This window comes from Trichechus manatus, unplaced genomic scaffold (genome assembly GCF_000243295.1).
Source record: "Trichechus manatus latirostris isolate Lorelei unplaced genomic scaffold, TriManLat1.0 scaffold00163, whole genome shotgun sequence".
Taxonomy (NCBI): Eukaryota; Metazoa; Chordata; class Mammalia; order Sirenia; family Trichechidae; genus Trichechus; species Trichechus manatus.
The window spans coordinates 1,965,453-1,984,950 of NW_004444099.1; the positions used below are offsets into that span (position 1 = coordinate 1,965,453).

Genomic DNA, 19,498 nt, shown 5'->3' on the forward strand with positions numbered 1-19,498 from the left:
AAAAAAAAAGGTTGAGAAGTTAGAGGGTTGATATGTTGTGGGGTTGTTAACCAATGTCATAAAACAACAAGTATACTTCTGTTTCATGAGAAACTATTTGTTCTGTAAGCCTTCACCTGAAGTACAATAAAAATAAAAAAAATAAAAAAAAAAGAACAAAGGCACTCTATAGTACACCTCAAGGGCCAAGCTACAAGGCAGATGTCTGGGTAAAAATACCAAAAAAAGTAAGCTCTTATATAACCTTAAGTGTGAAAATGGTAAAGAAAAAAATCTTTTTTCAATTAAATTAAACTCTTAGAAATAATCTCTTCAATAATTCTTATTATTTAGCTTATTCTTATTTATTTTAATTTGCTTTTACAAGTACTTAATCTATGGGACAATAAACATTTAATCAATATTAAGGTTTGGGCAGTATCCTAAATAAATTCATTTAAATTAAGACATATGTATATTAAGATAAAAAATTAGCAGCCAAGAGCAAGTCCAAAATACTGTAAGTTTAACCAGATGTCATTTTTTTCTAATAATGACATACAGTACATTGTTTATAACAAGCTAGGGGTCCGCTTAAGTTATACTATACTGAAAAAAGATACAAACACAAAATTGAATGTACAGTATCATTTCCATGAATGGTAAAATATTAATAGTTCATTTTTCTATTGTAATACTGTTCTAGGGGAATATAAGACATTGAAAGAGATATATATGAGTAAGATATTAAACAAGACTACAAAGTAGGGCTAGAGTCTTCTTGTTTGAATAGTAGAAAGACTTCATGGGGGAGATCCTTCTTAAAGCAATTCTAAGATTTTTGGAAATCAAGCCCCACAAGGCAAGTATGTTATTTAAGAAAGAATCTGCCAATATGTCGACACCAAATGACTTCTGTGATCATAAAACCCCCTTTGATTAAATTAATATAAATATTTGTTTCTGTTTCTGGGATTTTTGACATAAAGATAATACTTTCTGTTTTCTAGATGTAGCTCAAGGGTCAACAACTCCCGAAAGCCACCCCTGTCCTGCCACACCCAAACATCAGTCTTGGTTTCTGCCCTGCTCCCTATATGCCATTCTTAAGTAGGTATGTGGCAGAATTTGACAGTAACTAGCACAGTGGTTTTATCCTTTCACTACAGTAATTCAATCTGTATGCTGGGCAAATAATTGCAGACAACATAACCTGGCTTGCTGAAAGTGAAGAGGACTTAAAGGCACTTACTGATGAAGATCAACGACTGCAACCTTCAGTATAGATTATACCTCAACATAAAGAAAACAAAAATTCTCACAACTGGACCAATAAGCAACATCATGATAAATGGAGAAAATAATGAGGTTGTCAAAGATTTCATTTTACTTCGATCTACAATCAATGCTCTTGGAAGCGGCAATCAAGAAATCAAACATATTGCATTGGGCAAATCTGCTGCAAAAGATCTCTTTATTAAAAATCAAAGATGTCCCCCTGAGGGCTAAGGTGTGCCTAACCCAAGCCATGGTATTTTCAATCTCCTCACATGCATATGAAAGCTGGACAATAAATAAGGAAAGACCAAAGAATTGATGCCTTTAAATTATGGAGTTGGCGAAGAATATTAAATATACCATGGACTGCCAGAAAAACGATTGTGAGGATGGTGTAGGAACTGGGCAGTATTTCATTTTGTTGTACATAAGGTGGCTATGAGTTGGGACTGACTTGAGGGCACCTAACAACAACACACAGCACAATGGTGACTCTGAAGTTGTGGTCCTGGATGAGCTAACCTAGAAAGACATATTACAGAAAGGCAGACTGAGGAGTGATGGGGGAAAGCTGTGGTACAGAAACTAAACAAAGGATGATCTTCCCACAAGAGAGGGAGTGTAACTATGGTTTAAACTGCTGAAGAAAGCTTATGATGAAGACTGAAAATTTTATTTGGCAGTTAAGGTGTTTGGAGTACCTGGGTGCTAAAAGAGTTAATGGGATTGGGTGCTAAACAAAAAGTTGGATGTTTGAGTCCACCCAGAGATGACTTGGAAGAAAAACCAGGCAATCTGCTTCCAAAAAATCGGCCATTGAAAGCCCTATGCAGCACAGTTCTACTCTGACACACATGGAGTCACCGTGAGTTGGTATCAACTCAAAACCAACTGGTCTGGACCTTTAGAATAGCCTTTTCAGAGAAGGGATGGAAATAGAAGCCAGATCAATCTGATCATTAGGAAAAGATTTCCTAGCATTTCTACAACTGAGACGCCTTAGCCAGGGTTATAAATTATTCTGCTTCAATGGCCTATGTATGAATAACTCTGAAAACTACATTCTATATCAAACACAACTAAAAACACATGAACAACGGAAGACAAATTAGATAATTGGGACCTCTGAAAATATAATACTTATGCTCACCAAAAGAGTGAAAAGACAACCTACAAACTGGAGAAAAAGATCTTTGGAAATGACATATCCGATAAGGGTCTAACCTCCAAAATTTACAGAAAACTCCAACAAATCAACAACAGAAAGACAAACACTCCAATTAACAAATGGACAAAGGACATTCTCTTAATTATCTAGTGCTGCTATAATAGAAATACCACAGATGGATGCCTTTAACAAACAGAAATTTATTCTTTCACAGTCTAGCAGGCTAGAAGTCCGAATTCAGGGTGCCAGCTTCAGGGGAAGGCTTTCTCTCTTTACTGGCTCTGGAGGAAGGTCCTTGTCATCAATCTTCCCCTGGTCTAGGAGTTTCTCTGTGCAGGGACCCCAGTCCAAAGGACATACTCTGCTCCTTGCACTTCTTTCTTGGTGGTAGGAGGTCCCTCTGTCTCTCTGCTCAATTCTTTTTTACATCTCAAAAGAGATTGACTCAAAATAGAACCTAATCCTATAGATTGGATCCTGCCTCATTAACATAACCGCCTATAATCCTGCCTCATTAACATCATAGAGGTAGGATTTACAACACATAGGAAAATCACATCAGATGACAATAGGAAAATCACATCAGATGACAAAATGGTGGATGACCACACAATACTGGGAATCATGGCCTAGCCAAGTTGAAACACATTTTTGGGGAACACAATTCAATCCATAACAGACATTTCATCAAAGAGGATGACATTCAAGTGGCCAACAACCACAGAAAAAAAGGCTTGCATTCATTAACCATTAGAGAGATGTAAATCAAAACTGCAATGAGATACCATTTCACCCCTGCTAAGATGGCACTGATGAAAAAAACCCAGAAAACAGCAAATGCTGGCGAAGATGTAGGGAGATCGGAATCCTTATCCACTGCTGGTGGAATTGCAAAATAGTACAACCACAGTGGAAAATGGTATGGCACTTCCTCAAAAAGCTAGAAATAGAAATACCTCATGATCTAGCAATTCCAGCAAAACAAAACCTGTCAAGTCGATTCCAACTCAACTACTTTCTAAACTATTTCCGATAACCTGGTCTGGGTGGGCCAACCTATCTGAGTTTCCCACGGGACACTCTTAAGGCAGGTTAGACCAGGACCAAGAGGCATAACCCAGGGCATTTTCTATGTGACCCCTGTTTATTGCAATTCTGGGCCATTCACTACTATGCGCCTAAAAACTGGTAGATAAAGGAGAGGAGATTATTTTCAGACAAAGTTACTATGGACAATTTCACTACCAGAGCAGTTAATAAAAAATTCGCTTGAACATTTTCATTGCCTCATCTGTCCGACATGGATAAGCCCCCATGGACTGGCACTGGTGTGAATTGTTCAGGATTGGGCCCATCCAGACAGTCCGATAGGGCCACGATGCATCAGAATCACAGCACACAACAGACAGGTGCTGTTTGAACTGTTCTCCCTACTCCTACCGTCATCCCAGAGGCTTGCTCAGAGGGGGCAGTATGACAGGGAGTTAACAGTCTAGTGCATCAAAGAAACTGGGACTTCCTTTCCAACAAAATCTACTTAATTACAAGATAACTAGGCCCTGACAAGATCCAAAGGGACAGTAGAGAAAAGAATCAGAAATCTCGGCCAAAGGCTAGTAACAATTATGAGGTAGTGTTAATGACTACCTGGCAAGGAAACATTTCAAGGAAAAAATAAAACAGCATTGAGAACAAAGGAAAAACAATGTGAGAATGGTTCAGAAAGTTGCACTGCCCAGTTAGAATCTGGTGTTAGGCTTTTGTATATGACCATGAAGAAGAGAAGCAATAAAATTATCTTCCAAGAAGAGGAAAAAAATGGGGCACTATAAAAATTGTATAGGACAGAATTCAATTTAGTAATAACATAGGCCTGCACCTGGAGATAGATAAATGTACCCAAATCAATTTTTTATTCAGGTTATTTGGGTTAATGTTTAATATCAAATACATAAAAAATGCACACCATCCAAGATAAAAAGTAAAATTCGAGCAATGCAATCTGCTAGTTGAATGTTTGTTAGATTCCTTAGTAAAAAATGATTGATCTTCATTTCCTTCCCCTCACTATATTTTCCTGCAAAAAGCACCCACATATAGGACTCAAGTGCACAAGTACCATCTAAAATCATATGCTTGTCAAGTGCAAAACACTACACAGAATGTAAAAATCAATAAAACCCAAACCAGATGCTGTGGAGTAGATTCCCACTTATGGCAACCCCACGTGTACAGAGAAGAACTGCACTCCATAGGGTTTGTAATGGCTGATTTTTTCTCATGCCTTGGAAAGAACACATAATGAATACCACAGAAATACTATTTCAAGATGCCAATTCAAATTCAAAATATTCAATATTCTAGAACAGCTTTGTTTAAGCTCCATATTCATACATACAACAAAAATTTATTGAGTGCCAACTACATTCTGGGCATTGCTCCAGGCAACAGCAGCAAACAATATGAGTATTTTAAACAGGCTCACTTGTAAAGTTTGTGAAAAAGTTTGATTAAAATTATGATTCTTCTATATTATCATTTATGAAACCTATTTCTTTATTTTTCAGACAATGAAATATCAACACATGGCTTTGTTATCAAGATTACACCTTTAAATTGTCACTAGTAGAGATCAAAATTTTCATTAAGTTACTTGGCAACCATGCTTTGTTTCATTCCTTATCTCTAGATTATTTCCGTATTTGTGAAAAGTGCCAGGTATAGATCACTATGTACTGAAATGGCCTATTTATTCTGAAAAGAAATATTGCACAAGGGAAGATAAAGTAATTTTGCTCCAGCTGCTTCATGAAAATGCTAAACAAATAATCTTCTTTGCACCTAAGCACCCTGGAAGAGGATCTAAATGTATATAAGGACTCAAACAGAAAGTTGCTGCCGAATCTTTAAAGCTGCAGATTTCATGTTTGCAAAAGGAATGGAAGCATACACCAAAATTCTGTTAAGTGTTGTCACTATTATTATCACATAAGAGAAGTTTTAAAAGGTAGGAAGGAAGAAGCATCCCAAACCCACCACCCTGGTCTCTTTTGAATCACTCACTTTGGGGGAAGTTGACTGCCATATCATGAGGGTATTTTCACTCTTCGCTATTTCGCAGGCAAAGAAGTAAAGAATTCAGAAATAATATACATAGATTATGTCAACTATCAGTTTCAGATACTGAGAACCAATCCTTGCCATTTATTTCAGCAAATGTACAAGGTACTATGTGAAGGCAAGACACAAAAGAACAAAGGAAAATGAAATCTTATTGTTTAGAAATAGGTATGTAGGAGAAAAAAGCAAGGAAATTATTACCATAAAATTCAGAATGAGAGGTTTATTATTGCTCCTTCTGGAATCTAGTGATATTTTATTTTTGAGCTGGGTAGTAGTTTCATGAATGTACATTATACATTTATGTAAACTGTACATTTATATTTTATAAACTTTTCTGTTGATATATTCCAAAATAAACAACATTAATGCTTAACAGGGGGCAGTGGTGGTTCAGTGGCAGAATTCTCGCCTTCCATGTGGGAGACCTGGTTTAGATTCCTGGCAAGTGTACCCCATGCACAGCCAGTACCCATCTGTCAATGGAGGCTTACGTGTTGCTATGATGCCGAACAGGTTTCAGCTAAGAAGGATTAGGAAGAAAGGTCTGGTAATCTACATCTGAAAATCAGCCAATGAAAACCTTATGGATCACAACAATCCAACCCACAACTGAGTATGAGGTTGGTGCAGGACCGGTCAGCATTTTGTTCAGTTGTGCATGGGATGGCCATGAATTGGGGGTCAAACCGACAGCAGCTAACAACAATAATGCTTAATAGCGTTATTTCATAAATAAAGTTCACGAATTAAATGGTTTCCTCATTAAGCATGATGCTGGCTTTCGGGATAAGATAGACGTATTTTACTATGCTAATGTAGTATCCTTAACTTCTTGATATTATTTTTAGTGAAGAATGGATGTTGAATTTTGTGGCAGCCAGTCTCTAAGATGGCCACAGTGAGCATCCTCTTCTGATATTCATGCCCTTGTGTGGTCCCCTCCCACACTGAATAGGGTGAGGTCACAAGTCATTGAAGTCTCCCCTTGCTATCTTTCAGATTACTCATTTGGGGAAACCAAGCTGCCATGTCAAAACGACACTTAAGAAGTCCTATGAGGAGAAACTTAGGCCTCCTAGAAGTTACCTTGGAAGTGGATCCTCAAAAACCCTAGTCTATTTTCAGATGACAGCATCCCCAGCTACATCTTGACTTCAGCCTTATGTCAGAACTACTCTCCTAAGCTGCTCCAGGATTCCTGACCCACAAAAACTGTATGAGATAATAAATATTTGTTGTTTGAAGCTGCTAAGTTTTGGAGTAATTTATCACACAGCAACAAATAACTAATACAGATTTTATCCCTATCTTAGAATGATCTTTATAAAATATAAACCAGGTAGTACACTCCTAAATAAAATACTTTAAAGTCTTCCTGTTGCTCATGGAGTGAAACCCAAACTCCTCACCATGACCTACAGAACCTTTCATGATCTAACTCTGGCCTACATTTTTACCCTCACCTCATTCCATTCTCTACCTCCTTAATGTCACTGGCCTCTTCTTAGATGATTCAGAATGTACCCTCTTCCTTGCCCAGGGCCTTTCCACTTGCTATTAGGAGTGCTCTTCCCTGGTTCTTTGAATATTTGTCATTCCTGTCCCAGGGGCCTTCCCTGACTACCCATGTTTAGTGGGGCAGCCTGGGAAGGATTCCCCCTAAAGACAGGAATAAGATAAGTCTATCATCACCAAAGCAATATAAAATTGTTCTTTTAGACTAACTGTATTAAATGAAAGAAAGAAATTAACAGTACAAAATTTGGAAAGGAGGATATAAATTTATCACTATGGATTATATAATTATATGGCAGAATAGTTAAGCACTTGGCTGCTAACCCAAAGGCTGGTGTTTCAATCCCACCCAGCAGGTCCACAGGGGAAAGAACTAGTGATCTGCTACAGCCTAGAAAGCCCTATAGGGCAGTTATATTCTGTCACATGGGGTCGCTAGGAGTTAAAAATTAACTCAATGGCACCTAACAACACCACCTGAGATACGCAAGAGAAATACATCGAAAAATTAGAAACACGTAAAGTCTATGGGAACAACACTTGAGAACACCCAAGAGGGCAAAAGAAAGTATGAACAAGTGAAAAGGTATAATATGTTGAACAGGAACACCAAACATCAAAAAGATGTAACTTCTCCAAATCCTCTCTCTAATATCATTCCACTAAAAATGCCAAAAGGATTTTATTCGTGCAATTAGAAAACATAATTATAAACTCATACGGAAAATTAAGCAAGCCAAGAATAGTCAGGAAATTTTTGAAAAATAAAAAATAATGAGGAGGAATTAGGCCTACCAGCTATTGGAACATATAATAACACCTAAATAATTAGAGCAATCTAATGCTGATACAAGAATAGACATAATACTTTGATTTAACAGAATGGAAAATCCACTAATATAAATGAATACAAATCAATGGGGAAAAGATGGACAATTAAATCAATGGTGTTGGAATCACTGGGTAGCCATCTGGAAAAACATAAGCTGGATCTGTTACTAACACTCTTTGGTGGTTAGTTTTATGTGTCAGCTTGGCCAGGCTATAAAAAAACAAAAAACTCACTGTCATTGAGTTGATCCCAACTCATAGCTATCCCATAGGGTTTCCAAGGCTGTAAATCTTTATGGAAGCAGACTACCACATCTTTCTTCCATGGAGCTGCTGCTGGTTTCAAACCACCGACCTTTTGGGTAGCAGCTGATCATTTTAACCACTGTGCCACCAGGGAACCTTGGCCAGAGTATTAAAAAAGAAACCCTTTGCCCTTGAGTTTATTCCAACTCATAGTGACCCTATAGGACATAGTAGAAGTGCCCTATAGGTTTTCCAAGGAGTGGCTGGTTGATTCGAACTGCTGACCTTGTGGTTAGCAGCCAAACACTTAACCACTGTGTCACCAGGTCCCCAAACACTAATTTAGGAGTTGCTGTGTAGGTATTTTGTAGATATGATTAACATCTACAATCAGTTTACTTGAAAGATTACTCTCCACAATGTGTGTGAGCCTCAATCAATGAGTTTGAAGACCTTAAGAGCAAAAACTGAGGTTGCCCAGAGAAGAAGAAAATTCTGCTACAAGACTTCAGCATCAACTCCTGCCTGAGTTTCCAGGATTCAAGACGGTCCAGCAGATCTCAGACTTGCCAGCCCCCATGATCACAAAAGCCAGTTCCTCATAATAAAATCTCCTGTTGGTTCTGTTTCTCTGGAGAACCCTGAATGATACACTCTAAACCAGGTGTTACAGATTGAATTGTGTCCCCCCAAAATATGTGTTGTAAATCCTAAACCCCTATACCCATGGATGTAATCCCACTTGGCATAGGACTTTCTTTGTTATGTTAATGAGACCATATGAGTGTAGGGTGTGTCTTCAGACAATCACCTTTGAGATATAAAAGAGCAGATTAAGCTCAGAGAAGAAAGGAAAAATGGAGGAAAAGATACATGCCACATAACGGATCATCAAGTAACCCAGGAACAGAAGCTGAAAACAGACAAGGACCTTCCTCCAGAGCAAACAGAGAGAGAAAGCTTTCCTCTAAAGCCCGTACCCTGAATTTGGACTTCTAGGCTCCTAAACTGTGAGAAAATAAATTTCTATTTGTTAAAGCCACCTGTTGTGGTATTTCTGTTATAGCAGCACTAAGAAACTAAGATGTCATGATAAATTTAAAGTGAATAAAATATTTAAATATAAAAAAAAATTATTAAAATAGTACAAAAAGGAGAGAACTATTTATAACCTAGGAGTGGGGGAGACTTTTCTAATTAAGACACAACATCCTAAAAAGGCGTAAAAGAAAAGATGGAAATTATTGACCATATAAAAAATAAAAAAGTCCAAATGATAAAAACCACAATAAATTGAGAAAATATATTTGCAGCTTTTATCACAAATGGCCAATTTTCTTAATGCATTAAGAGTTTCTATAAATCAATAAAAGACCAACAACAAATAGCATACCATATCATACTTTAAAACTTTTTGAATCATCTGAATATATTACTTTTTCAGAAGGTTGAACAAAATATAAAATAAAAATCACTCTGGCTACCATCTGCATACACCTTCATCAAATTCTCTTACACATAGGTATTGACTTGTACGAGTGGGTTTTTTGTGGAAATTGAGAAAAATACTAAATTCCATACCTGATTGGCACAGTGTGAAAACTAGTGCATACACAGTATAAGAAATCGACACAGGAAGTAATAGTTCACAACCACAAGTCTCCTTCCTCATCCCAACTGTTCACATTGACAGAAATTCTATGGAAACTTTTAGACTTCTGGGGGGCAAAACTGAGATTTATGTTAGCAAGATGATCTCAGCTAACGTTTTATTATTAGAGGAGAAAGCAATGAACTCACACAAACACCCACTGACATCGAGTCAGTGCTGACTCATAGTGACCCTATAGGACACAGTAGAAATCCCCCATAGCGTTTCCAAGGCTGTAATCTTTACGGAAGCAGACTGACACATCTTTCTCCTGCAGAGTGGCTGTTAGGTTCGAACAGCAAATGTTTCAATTAGCAGCCAAGTGCTTAACCACTGTACCACCAGGGCTCCTTAAGTAATGAACTAGAAGTCAGAAAAACCTAGACTCAAAATTTGTGATGCTGGATGTGACTCTGGGCCAATTTCCTCACATTTGCAGATGAGATGATTGGTAGATCTTAACTCATGTTTGTATCAACAGTATCTAACACAGGACCTGGCAACAGAAAGTACTCAATAAACATGAGTTCCTTTACTTATCCTCATTCTGAAATTGGTTTTGCTCAAATTACACCCAGATTGTAACAAATTGAAGGCAGGTGTTTTAGTTGGGACTCGATTCTATTGCATGTAACAGAAAACCCAAAAATAAAATTTCTCTTTCATGTTAAGGAAATCCAGATTTAAGAAGAAGTTAAGGAAATCCAGATTTACGAAGAACTGGGCCTGGTATGGAGCCCCGGCGGCGCAGTGGTTAAGAGCTACAGCTGCTAACCAAAAGGTCGTCACTGCTGTCACCTTCCAAAGGTTGAAAAGCAACCAAGACACAGTCTAGTAGACAAGCTAAGGTTGTAGCAATCGTTTTCCTTTAGGAATTCCTAGGTTAGACCCCCATCTCCACTTTGCATTTAATGTTTTAAATCTTTCAGAAATGGGTATAAAAATAATCACTTTTACCTTTCCTAAAATCATGGAGGATTGAATGGGGCAATGTATGTCAAGTGCTTAACATACTGCTTGATATACAATAAAAAGTAGCTGTTATCTTTTTTGTTTTTATCATTTTTGTAATCATCATTGTTATTTACAAATGATAGCACAGGGACCTCAAACAATTCCATGGTCAAGAATTTCAAATAAACTGGTTAATATCTTTGCGGATGTGAATATCCTAATGAAAACATAGATTTGGCTATGAATTTTTTTTTTCTTTTTCTGGTTGAGAACTTTCCAAAGAAGCTGAATCCAGTTCTTATTTTTTTCAGCTTTGCATTTTTGGGAAACACAAAGCAGTCACAGGAACAATCTTGGGATTATATTGTAAATTTGGGTTTGCTTTCAGTATTATATTATCCTCGTTAAGGTGGCGCTACACAAACTGCGGAAACCCTGGTGGCTAGTGGTTAAGTGCTATGGCTGCTAACTAAATGGTGGGCAGTTCGAATCCATCAGGTGCTCCTTGGAAACTCTACGGGGCAGTTCTACTCTGTCCTATAGGGTCGCTATGAGTCAGAATCGACTTGATGGCAACAGGTTTGGGTTTTTTTGGCTTTATACGTACTGAAGAAGGAGCCCGGGTGGCATAGTGGTTAAAGTGCTTGGCTGCGAACTGAAGGGTAGGCGGGAACCCACCAGCCACTCCAAGGGAGAAGGGTGTGGAAGACTGCTTCAGTAAAGATTTACATCCTTAGAAAACCTATGGGGCAGTTCTACTCTGTCCTATAGGGTCACTATGAGTCTGAATCGATTCAGCTGCCATGGGTTTGCTTTTTTTTGGTTATACATACTGAGTTGAAAAGAACTTCAAGACACTCAGACCCACTGCCATCAAGTCCACTCCTTTTCTTCAAGATACAGTGACTGACAAAGCTAAGATATAAAAGAACGTGTATAGTTTAGTACAAATTGCATATGCTAATTAATTGTAAATGCACTGAATTATTTCTAAACGTTCACAAAAAGTTGGTGAAAGTTGCGACCTGAGGGGAGAGGAGGAATACAACTGGAAGCCCCACACCCTTTTGTTCATTTGACATAAAACTACATGTGTTTAAAACATTCTAAAGGTGTCCACCTACCACCCCGACCCATAGCCCGGCTTGAGACAGATCACTTCCTTGTTATTTCACTGTGGAAGCGGGTAGATTTTTCTAGTCCACATTTTCATAGGAAAAAATTTAATTGATTTATGTTACATGTGGAATCAATCCATTTTAAAAAATGTATAAATAGCAAATACTTACCCACTTAGCAATTGGACACCCATGAGAGCTTTTTCCTTCTTTTCCCGTATACACTACTATTTCTATCCTTATCGCATTTCCTTTTTGACCATACCTGCGTACAAAACACAGTAGAGGGAAAATATGAATTAATCATGATCCATCCTTAAAGCCTGCAGCTTTTAGCATCTTAATGTGCATAAAACATACATTTGCAGACTTTCAAAATTAAACAGTCTTCTACATTTACTTTTGTGTGGCACGTACTTTTTATTTGTTATTCTGTTCTGTTTACTTTTCTCTAAAGATCACTCTTTAAAAATGGCCTGGCTTCCAGACAAGCAAAGGGAATGAATACAGTTGTCAATGGTGGTAATGTGAACTGTTACTATCATTATGCAATAATATACAAGTAAGCATTTCTGAATTTAACAACATTAGCCCTGCTTTGTGGGTGGCTTGTTGAGTGTCCAACGGCTCAAGGGATGAGTTATTCTAGAGGGACACCAGGCACTGTTCTTTCCCTGGGCCCTAAGAAACATCCAACTCATACTTCTGAGCGGTTTCCATTCACCTCATAGTTGTTCCCAGAGGTGATTTATCTGCATTGACTCAGGTCCACAATAAAGAATGGTTTCAACAGGGAAGTATTTGTCCTCACCTAGTCTCCATGATTTCCCTGACAGCAGCAACACTTGGTCCTGCCCCAAGGTGTGTATAATATGGACCTTTGTCTTTTTGTATAACTCGATCTGTGGAAGGAATGAGATTATTAGACCCAAAGCTTTACAGAATTGCACAGGGGCATGGAGGAGCTGGGTTTTTTTTTTTTTTTTTTTTTTACTAATTTCTTTTTCAGTATAAAACCATAACTCTTGATAAGATTTTAGTTAGCTTTGATGACTAAAGTCAAGGACAATAGGCCTTGGAATTTAACTTGTTAATGTTCCTTTTTTTCTGCTGCTCCTAACTAATTCTTTCTGCCTCCAAGAATCAGAGGAGAAAAAAAAATATTTTAAGATCTGAATCATATTTATTCTTTTATCTCCCACTTTCTAAAAAAAATCTTTAGTAACTGAAGTGCAAAGTTAAAAGTTATCCAAGAGCAGTAAATCAAAAAAGCTTGGTTTCAGAATCTTATTAAAATTGAATGCAGCAATTCCACGGCTTAGAATTTATTCTACTATACACTTGCACAATTATGCATTTATAATGCAAAATATACACAAGAATGTATCTTATTACAATTATTTGTAATATCAAGAAAGAAACACCCTTAACATCTGTCAATAAGTGATAGGTTAAATAAATTATGGGACATTTATATAGTGGAATACTATAAAGCTATTACAAACATTTAAAAATGTCTAAGATTTCATTAAGGTAAAAAAGCAAATTGCAAAAATATTAAGTTTAAAAAGGCCCTGTTTTTATAAAAATGGAAAGAAATTAAAATCAGTAATAATGTTAATTCGTATAGAAAAATCGTAATAGGTATTTTATTTCAGAGAATGGGACTCTATGAGAATGTTTACATCATATTTTATAAGGTTTGAATTGTTGTGACCATGAATGATATATTTATTAGAAAACAATTGGCCTCTTAGAATTGTGCCTAACCAGAATCATTGGGAAGGAGTGCATTTTTAACCATGGTGTACCTACACCAAAAGGTCATTATTTAAACATTTTGATTAGACATCAAATACAATGTAGGATTGCTTCTGTGGCTTCTGAAACAAGGATAATGAACAGATTTTAACTTATTGTTGGTGATCTAGAGCAGTGGTTCTTAACCAGGGACAATTTTTCCCACAGGGGGACATTTGGTAATATCTGGAGACATTTTTGGTTATCACAACTGGTATCTAGTAGGTAGAGGCCAGGGATACTGCTAAACAACCTCAGATACACAGGACAGCCACCTGCAATAAAGGATTATCCAGTCCAAAATGTCAATAAGGCTGAGGTTGAGAAGCCCTGATCCAAAGGTTTATCACTCTATTTTGCTAAAACAATACCCCATGGAAATGATTTACCCTTAGATATGATAGTATCACTTCTTCCTTTGTTTTTCTGTCTTTCAGTTTCGATGTCTATACAATGAACATAATAACCTCACATTTAATGATTAAAGGAACACACGTAAGAGATAGTATATAAAACAGTTTTGGGTACATTCTAGGTGTCGATAACTTTGAATACCCGGCTGTTATTGCTAATGGCCTTTAGCTGTTTTAACTCCTACACCGACTAGTTACTATGTATAAAGAAGTGGTGTTGAAACTAGACAATCATCCTATTGGGACCACCATGCACATGGTAAAACTTGACTAGCTCAGGTATGCAAACTTTAATGGCATTTACTGTTGAATTAGAAGCCTTTCTCTCCTATTTGTAGTGATATTCAGAAAAGTGTTCTGTCTTTTTCATCATAGATTTTTGAAGCAAAAGAGGGTGAGGGTTACAAGCACAAGTTCTAGAGTTGAGAATGTGTCTCTGAATCCCAGTTCAACCACTTAACACAACTCTGTGCCTCAGTTTTTTCATTTGTAAGATGAGGATAGTAAGCACTCCTCCTTCCGTGGGGTTGTTGTGAGATATAACACGTCAAAGACATGGCCCAGTACCAGGCTCGTAGTAAGAGCTCTGCAATGTGAGCTGTGCCCATTAAAAGAACCTCTCTCTTTTCCAAGTCTCCCTACTCAGACAGCATTGTCACCCTTCCAGACTGTGGAATCCTCCTAGGAGGGCCTATCAGTGCCTGGCACATTCTAGGCTGTCAACTGTGTGTTGAATGATGAGTGTAGAAATGAAGAATCAGAATATCAAATGTACTTTGAAAAATCAAGAACTAAAAGTCATCTCTATATTCTAGTATTGTTTCTACTGCAATTAAAAAAAAATCAGAGTGATATACTTCTGAACCATCTTTTAACAACCCATTCTGGAATGCACTATCAAACCACTTTATCCTAGTAAAATGACTACCTTTTGTTCAAGGCAAATTTTGAGTCTTTGTGATTTGGGGCTATATTTTAAAGGAGACAAAATTTTAATAACTAACTCTATTTGGATAGGGTTCAGAACAGGTTATTTCCAAAATTCCATCCTATTGCAGGTTGTATAATGGCTGAAATAAAGGAGCTTTAAGTAACCTAATGCACTCTAAAGACCCAATCTATTTAATCTCCCTATTTTTTACAGCTATACTAAAATTTTAAATAATCGCTTTATCTTTGAGAACGTACATGAAATTTAACCATAGGCAATGACTAATACAGGAGTCAAATTAAGTTTTGACTAAGTTTCAAATATGAACATATTTCTGATAAGGACTGCCTGAGAATCTTTACTCCAGCAAAATTTTCACAGGGCTTTAAAACACTGATAAAACTTCTAATAGTTTTTGAATGTCCCCTTTCAATGACTCCTAAGGCACAGAATATATAAGTACACTGGTTAGAATCAGTCCGTAACTCAACTGTTAGCACAAACCTGTTATTATTATTATTTTGAAATAGGAAATCAATATTTATTGAATAAATTTGTGAAAGTATTTTAAAACTCAAAGGACCTAGGAAATTTTTCAACTGGCTAGGATTACGGAATTTTTTCATATACAGGTAGGTATACCTTGCATACTGCAGAACACAAAAGCTCTACCAAACCAACCAAAACCAAACTCACTGCCGTCGAGTTGATTCCGACTCATAGGGACCCTATAGGACAGAGTAGAACTGACCCGCAGGGTTTCCAAGGCTGTAAATCTTTACAGAACTAGACTGCCACCATCTTTCTCCCCAGGAGCGGTAGGTGGGTGCTAACCACCAACCTTTTGGTTAGCAGCCGAGCACCTAAACACTGCGTGGCCAGGGCTCCTTAGAAAAGCCCTAGGCAACTGAAAAAGAAAGAAATTACTTCTAGTTCTAGGTGACAATTGCAGATAGTTTTATAGTTATTTGTTAAGTTGTACATGTTTTATATTCTCTGTATGCATGTTATATCTCACAATAAAAATATTTTTTAAAACTAAAAGTCTTGTAGGTTGAAATTCTTTGCAATATAGGCAGAATAAACAAACTGTAATAAAGAACTAAAAGAATTCATTCTTGAGAGGTGCACAGTAAACAACCTGAGATACATTTAGGCTTGACAGAAATCAGCCATTTTCTACTTTAGAAAGTTTACCTTTTATGAGTTGCATTTTCCATGTATCTGAGCAGAATCAATATACATCCCACAGAAAAACGGGCATAGAATTATCCAGATCATCTTAGCTTAAATATGAATGAGGCAAAAATAGCACCCCTAAAAGATGAACCAGAACTTGAATCTGTCATGACTGGAGGAAACGGATCCAGGTAAAATAGAAACACCTGCACACACTTACCTACGCAACTGCAGGTTGGTAGATCAGAATCTTTTGTTGTAGACACCAGGTTTTTTGTGGGGTTAGTAAAGTAGCTCATGGCATAATCATTAAAACTTTTCTGCACACTGTCTCCTGGAGAAAGTTCTGATGCTCCAACACTAGATGAACAGACATCCTCTTCACTTTTGGTTGAAACCACTGTAATTCCACCTGAACATACTACATTTACATTCCTGAGAATTTGTCCTGGGTCCGATAGCGGTCTCTCATGAGAGATACCAGGCAATGTTGGCTGTCTCTGATGCACGAGTTGCTCTTTAACATCCTGCTGAATCCGTGTTTGGTCATCCCCAGCCATCAGGTTAGCGCACTGGTTAGGTGGAGAGGAGGGCTGGGGCAAGGGATGAGCTTTCTGATTGACATTCCCTGTTGGCTGTACCTGAGAACTGTAAGCTTTGTCTGTAAACGCCTGCCCATTGGATTCTGTTTTCAACTGGGATAAAGAGAAAGAATCCAATGAGTCAACCTTTACCACTTTTTCCTGTGCTAATTCAGGACAATATCTTTCAAATTTTATCTGAGCGAGTGGAGGAAAGAATTTTTTGTGTTGTAATGCTGAACTTGTTTGAGTCAATGGCTTCCGTACTTTGGTTAGGGGGGAAATTTTTCCCAAGAAAATAGGAAAACGACGTGGGACAAAATGACCAAAATTTTGAAATTTGGATCCCATCCAAATGTCATGTAACTTATTATACTCATGTGACAACTGTTCCTGCTTCTTCGGGTCATTTTCTTCACAACTTATGACTGCAGGCTTCTTTTTTCGTCGATCCCTTGGTGGAGTGGATTTTGTTTTTTTCTGGGATATGTTCTTTTGCTTTGTTAATGATGAGCCATGATTACTGTGTACACTTGAAGGAGGTTTCTGTTGTATTATGCTCTTTTCCTGACTATATTTTTGTTGTGCATTCTGTGCAGAAAGGCTTGTTGGTATACCTTCACCTCTTCTGTCCTCTGGTTTTGTATAATTGAATTTAATTATTGATGCAAGTTGTGTTAACTGCGTTGCAACATCTTCCTCTATTTGACTATGAGCTGTATCCTGACATGATGGATCATCCTTTGAGTCCAACTTTTTACTGCTGTCCAGTAACTGGTTACGATACCCCAATTTATTACTGCTTGGTGGAAGTTGATGTAAATTCTTGGAATAACTGTCAAGAGTAATTCTACCTTGAGCAACATTTTTACTGGTATCAATTTTGGATGAATTTGAATTTGGTACAAAAAGAGATATTGAATTTGCGACTTTTGAATATTCCTGTGACTTAGTGGGTGCCTGGTTAGTAGCTGTGCTGTTGTGTGACTTGGAAATGGTATTTTGGCCATTGAACACCACCATGTTGCATGATCTTTGCTTTTCCAAAGGTGGAGAGTGAGGCAGGCTTTGTGGCTCCCCTTGAGAGTTTGGGTCTTGGAAGTCTTTTCTTACAGAATAGAGAAGAGCTTTACAGCTATTAAGCAAATCAGCTGTTCTCTCCTCTGTTTCTTCGTCCTTCTCTGACTTTGATGGTGAGGAATTCTCTGATGGAGCTTCGGAGAGTTGAGTCAGAGCCTCTATGGCCACCAATTGCTCGAACGTTAAACCCCTACCTTTCATTAAGGATAAAAGACTTGGTTGAAGTGGAGACCCATCTTTTGGTTCTTTAAAGGGTATATTCTCAGGAGTTTTTGACTGATCACTTTCATTGTATGTACCAGTATGACTACTTAAATTGAAGTTTGTGGGATCTGGAACAGACTTGGAGTTGAAGCCAGGTTTCTGGAAGACAAATACATTGCTTCCCCCCTTGAGATGATCGCAGCTCGCACTAGTAGCGATGGAGCTCATGGCATTGTTATGGTTTGCAGTGTCTTTCAGGAATTTATAGGAATTGTTTTCAAGTGCCTTGCCAAATTCTTCAATATTAAATTTTTTAAATGACACATTTGTTTCAGTTGGTAAATAGTGTACATTTTTAATGCCGTTTCTTACAGTTTGTGCAAACAACTTTTGAGGTTCAAGGAGGTTAGTAAGTGGGAATTTTTTCCTGTCATCTTCAGAATTTTTCACTTTTTCAGCTTCTGTCACAGTTGCACTAAAAGCTCCTTTGACATGATCAGTTAAGTGTGATTTCTTGTTTTGTGTCCACTTCTCTATTTCAATACCTGTCATGCTTTCTTCATTTCTAGTTACATTTTTAAGGGGATGTGGGTTCAATTCCAATCTTTGTTCTTCCCCATGACCACATCTACCGTATTCCATGGATTCTGACTTGGGGCCATTTACCGGTTTGTTGTCAAAACCTGCCTGTAAAATAAATACAGAAATTACTTTTATAACATCTATTTAAAATATCGGAGTAAAGGCCATAGGAATTTCACAATTTAATACCAATTAAATGTGAAGCCTCTGTGGATACAACCTAGAACAAAGTTTACGTATGCTTTTTATATGTTCAGAGAACTCATAAAAAAGTAAAAAAGAGAATTGTAAATTATGATAATCACGTGTCTATAAATATTTTAGTACATTCGTTTTTCTAAATACATTGGTACCATTCAATAGGTAAGAGCTATTATTTTAATGCAATTTCTATTGAAGTAAAAAGTGTACAAGTCACAAGTATAGCTGCTGAATTTTCACAAAATGAACACTTGTGCACCCAGATCCCAACCAAGGAACTCCCTTGTCCGGTAATCACTCCACTCCCAAGGGTAACCACTATCTTGACATCTAACATTACAGATTACCTTTGGGTATTTTTGAACTTTACATAACTGGCTTCTTTCACTCAATATATACTTGTGAGGCTCATCCATGTTTTTAACTATATTTATAGTCCATTGATTCTCATTATGGTATAATACTCCATTGAACAAGTATATATTTATCTATTCTGCTGTAAATGGACATGTGGGTTATTTATAGTTTTTGGCTCTTACAAGTATAATGCTGTAACATTCTAGTAGTGTGTCTCCTTTGGTGAAAAACCATATGTATTGAGTATAAACCTAGGAGTGGAATTGCTAGGTCATAGTGTGTGTGTGTGTGTGTGTGTGTGTGTGTT

At 37.3% G+C, this 19,498-nt stretch overlaps 1 protein-coding gene across 2 annotated transcripts in view; it reads right to left on the reverse strand.

The window, feature by feature from the left end:
* Positions 1-19,498, reverse strand: part of TET1 (tet methylcytosine dioxygenase 1) — a 116,692-nt gene that overhangs the window by 30,319 nt on the left and 66,875 nt on the right. For both annotated transcript variants that reach the window (XM_004386395.3, XM_023740751.1), the window contains exons 3-5: positions 16,407-18,738; positions 12,675-12,765; positions 12,035-12,128 (exon numbers count right to left, since the gene is read on the reverse strand). In XM_004386395.3, coding sequence (XP_004386452.1) covers positions 12,035-12,128; positions 12,675-12,765; positions 16,407-18,738 — 2,517 coding nt within the window. The remainder of the gene's footprint in view (positions 1-12,034; positions 12,129-12,674; positions 12,766-16,406; positions 18,739-19,498) is intronic.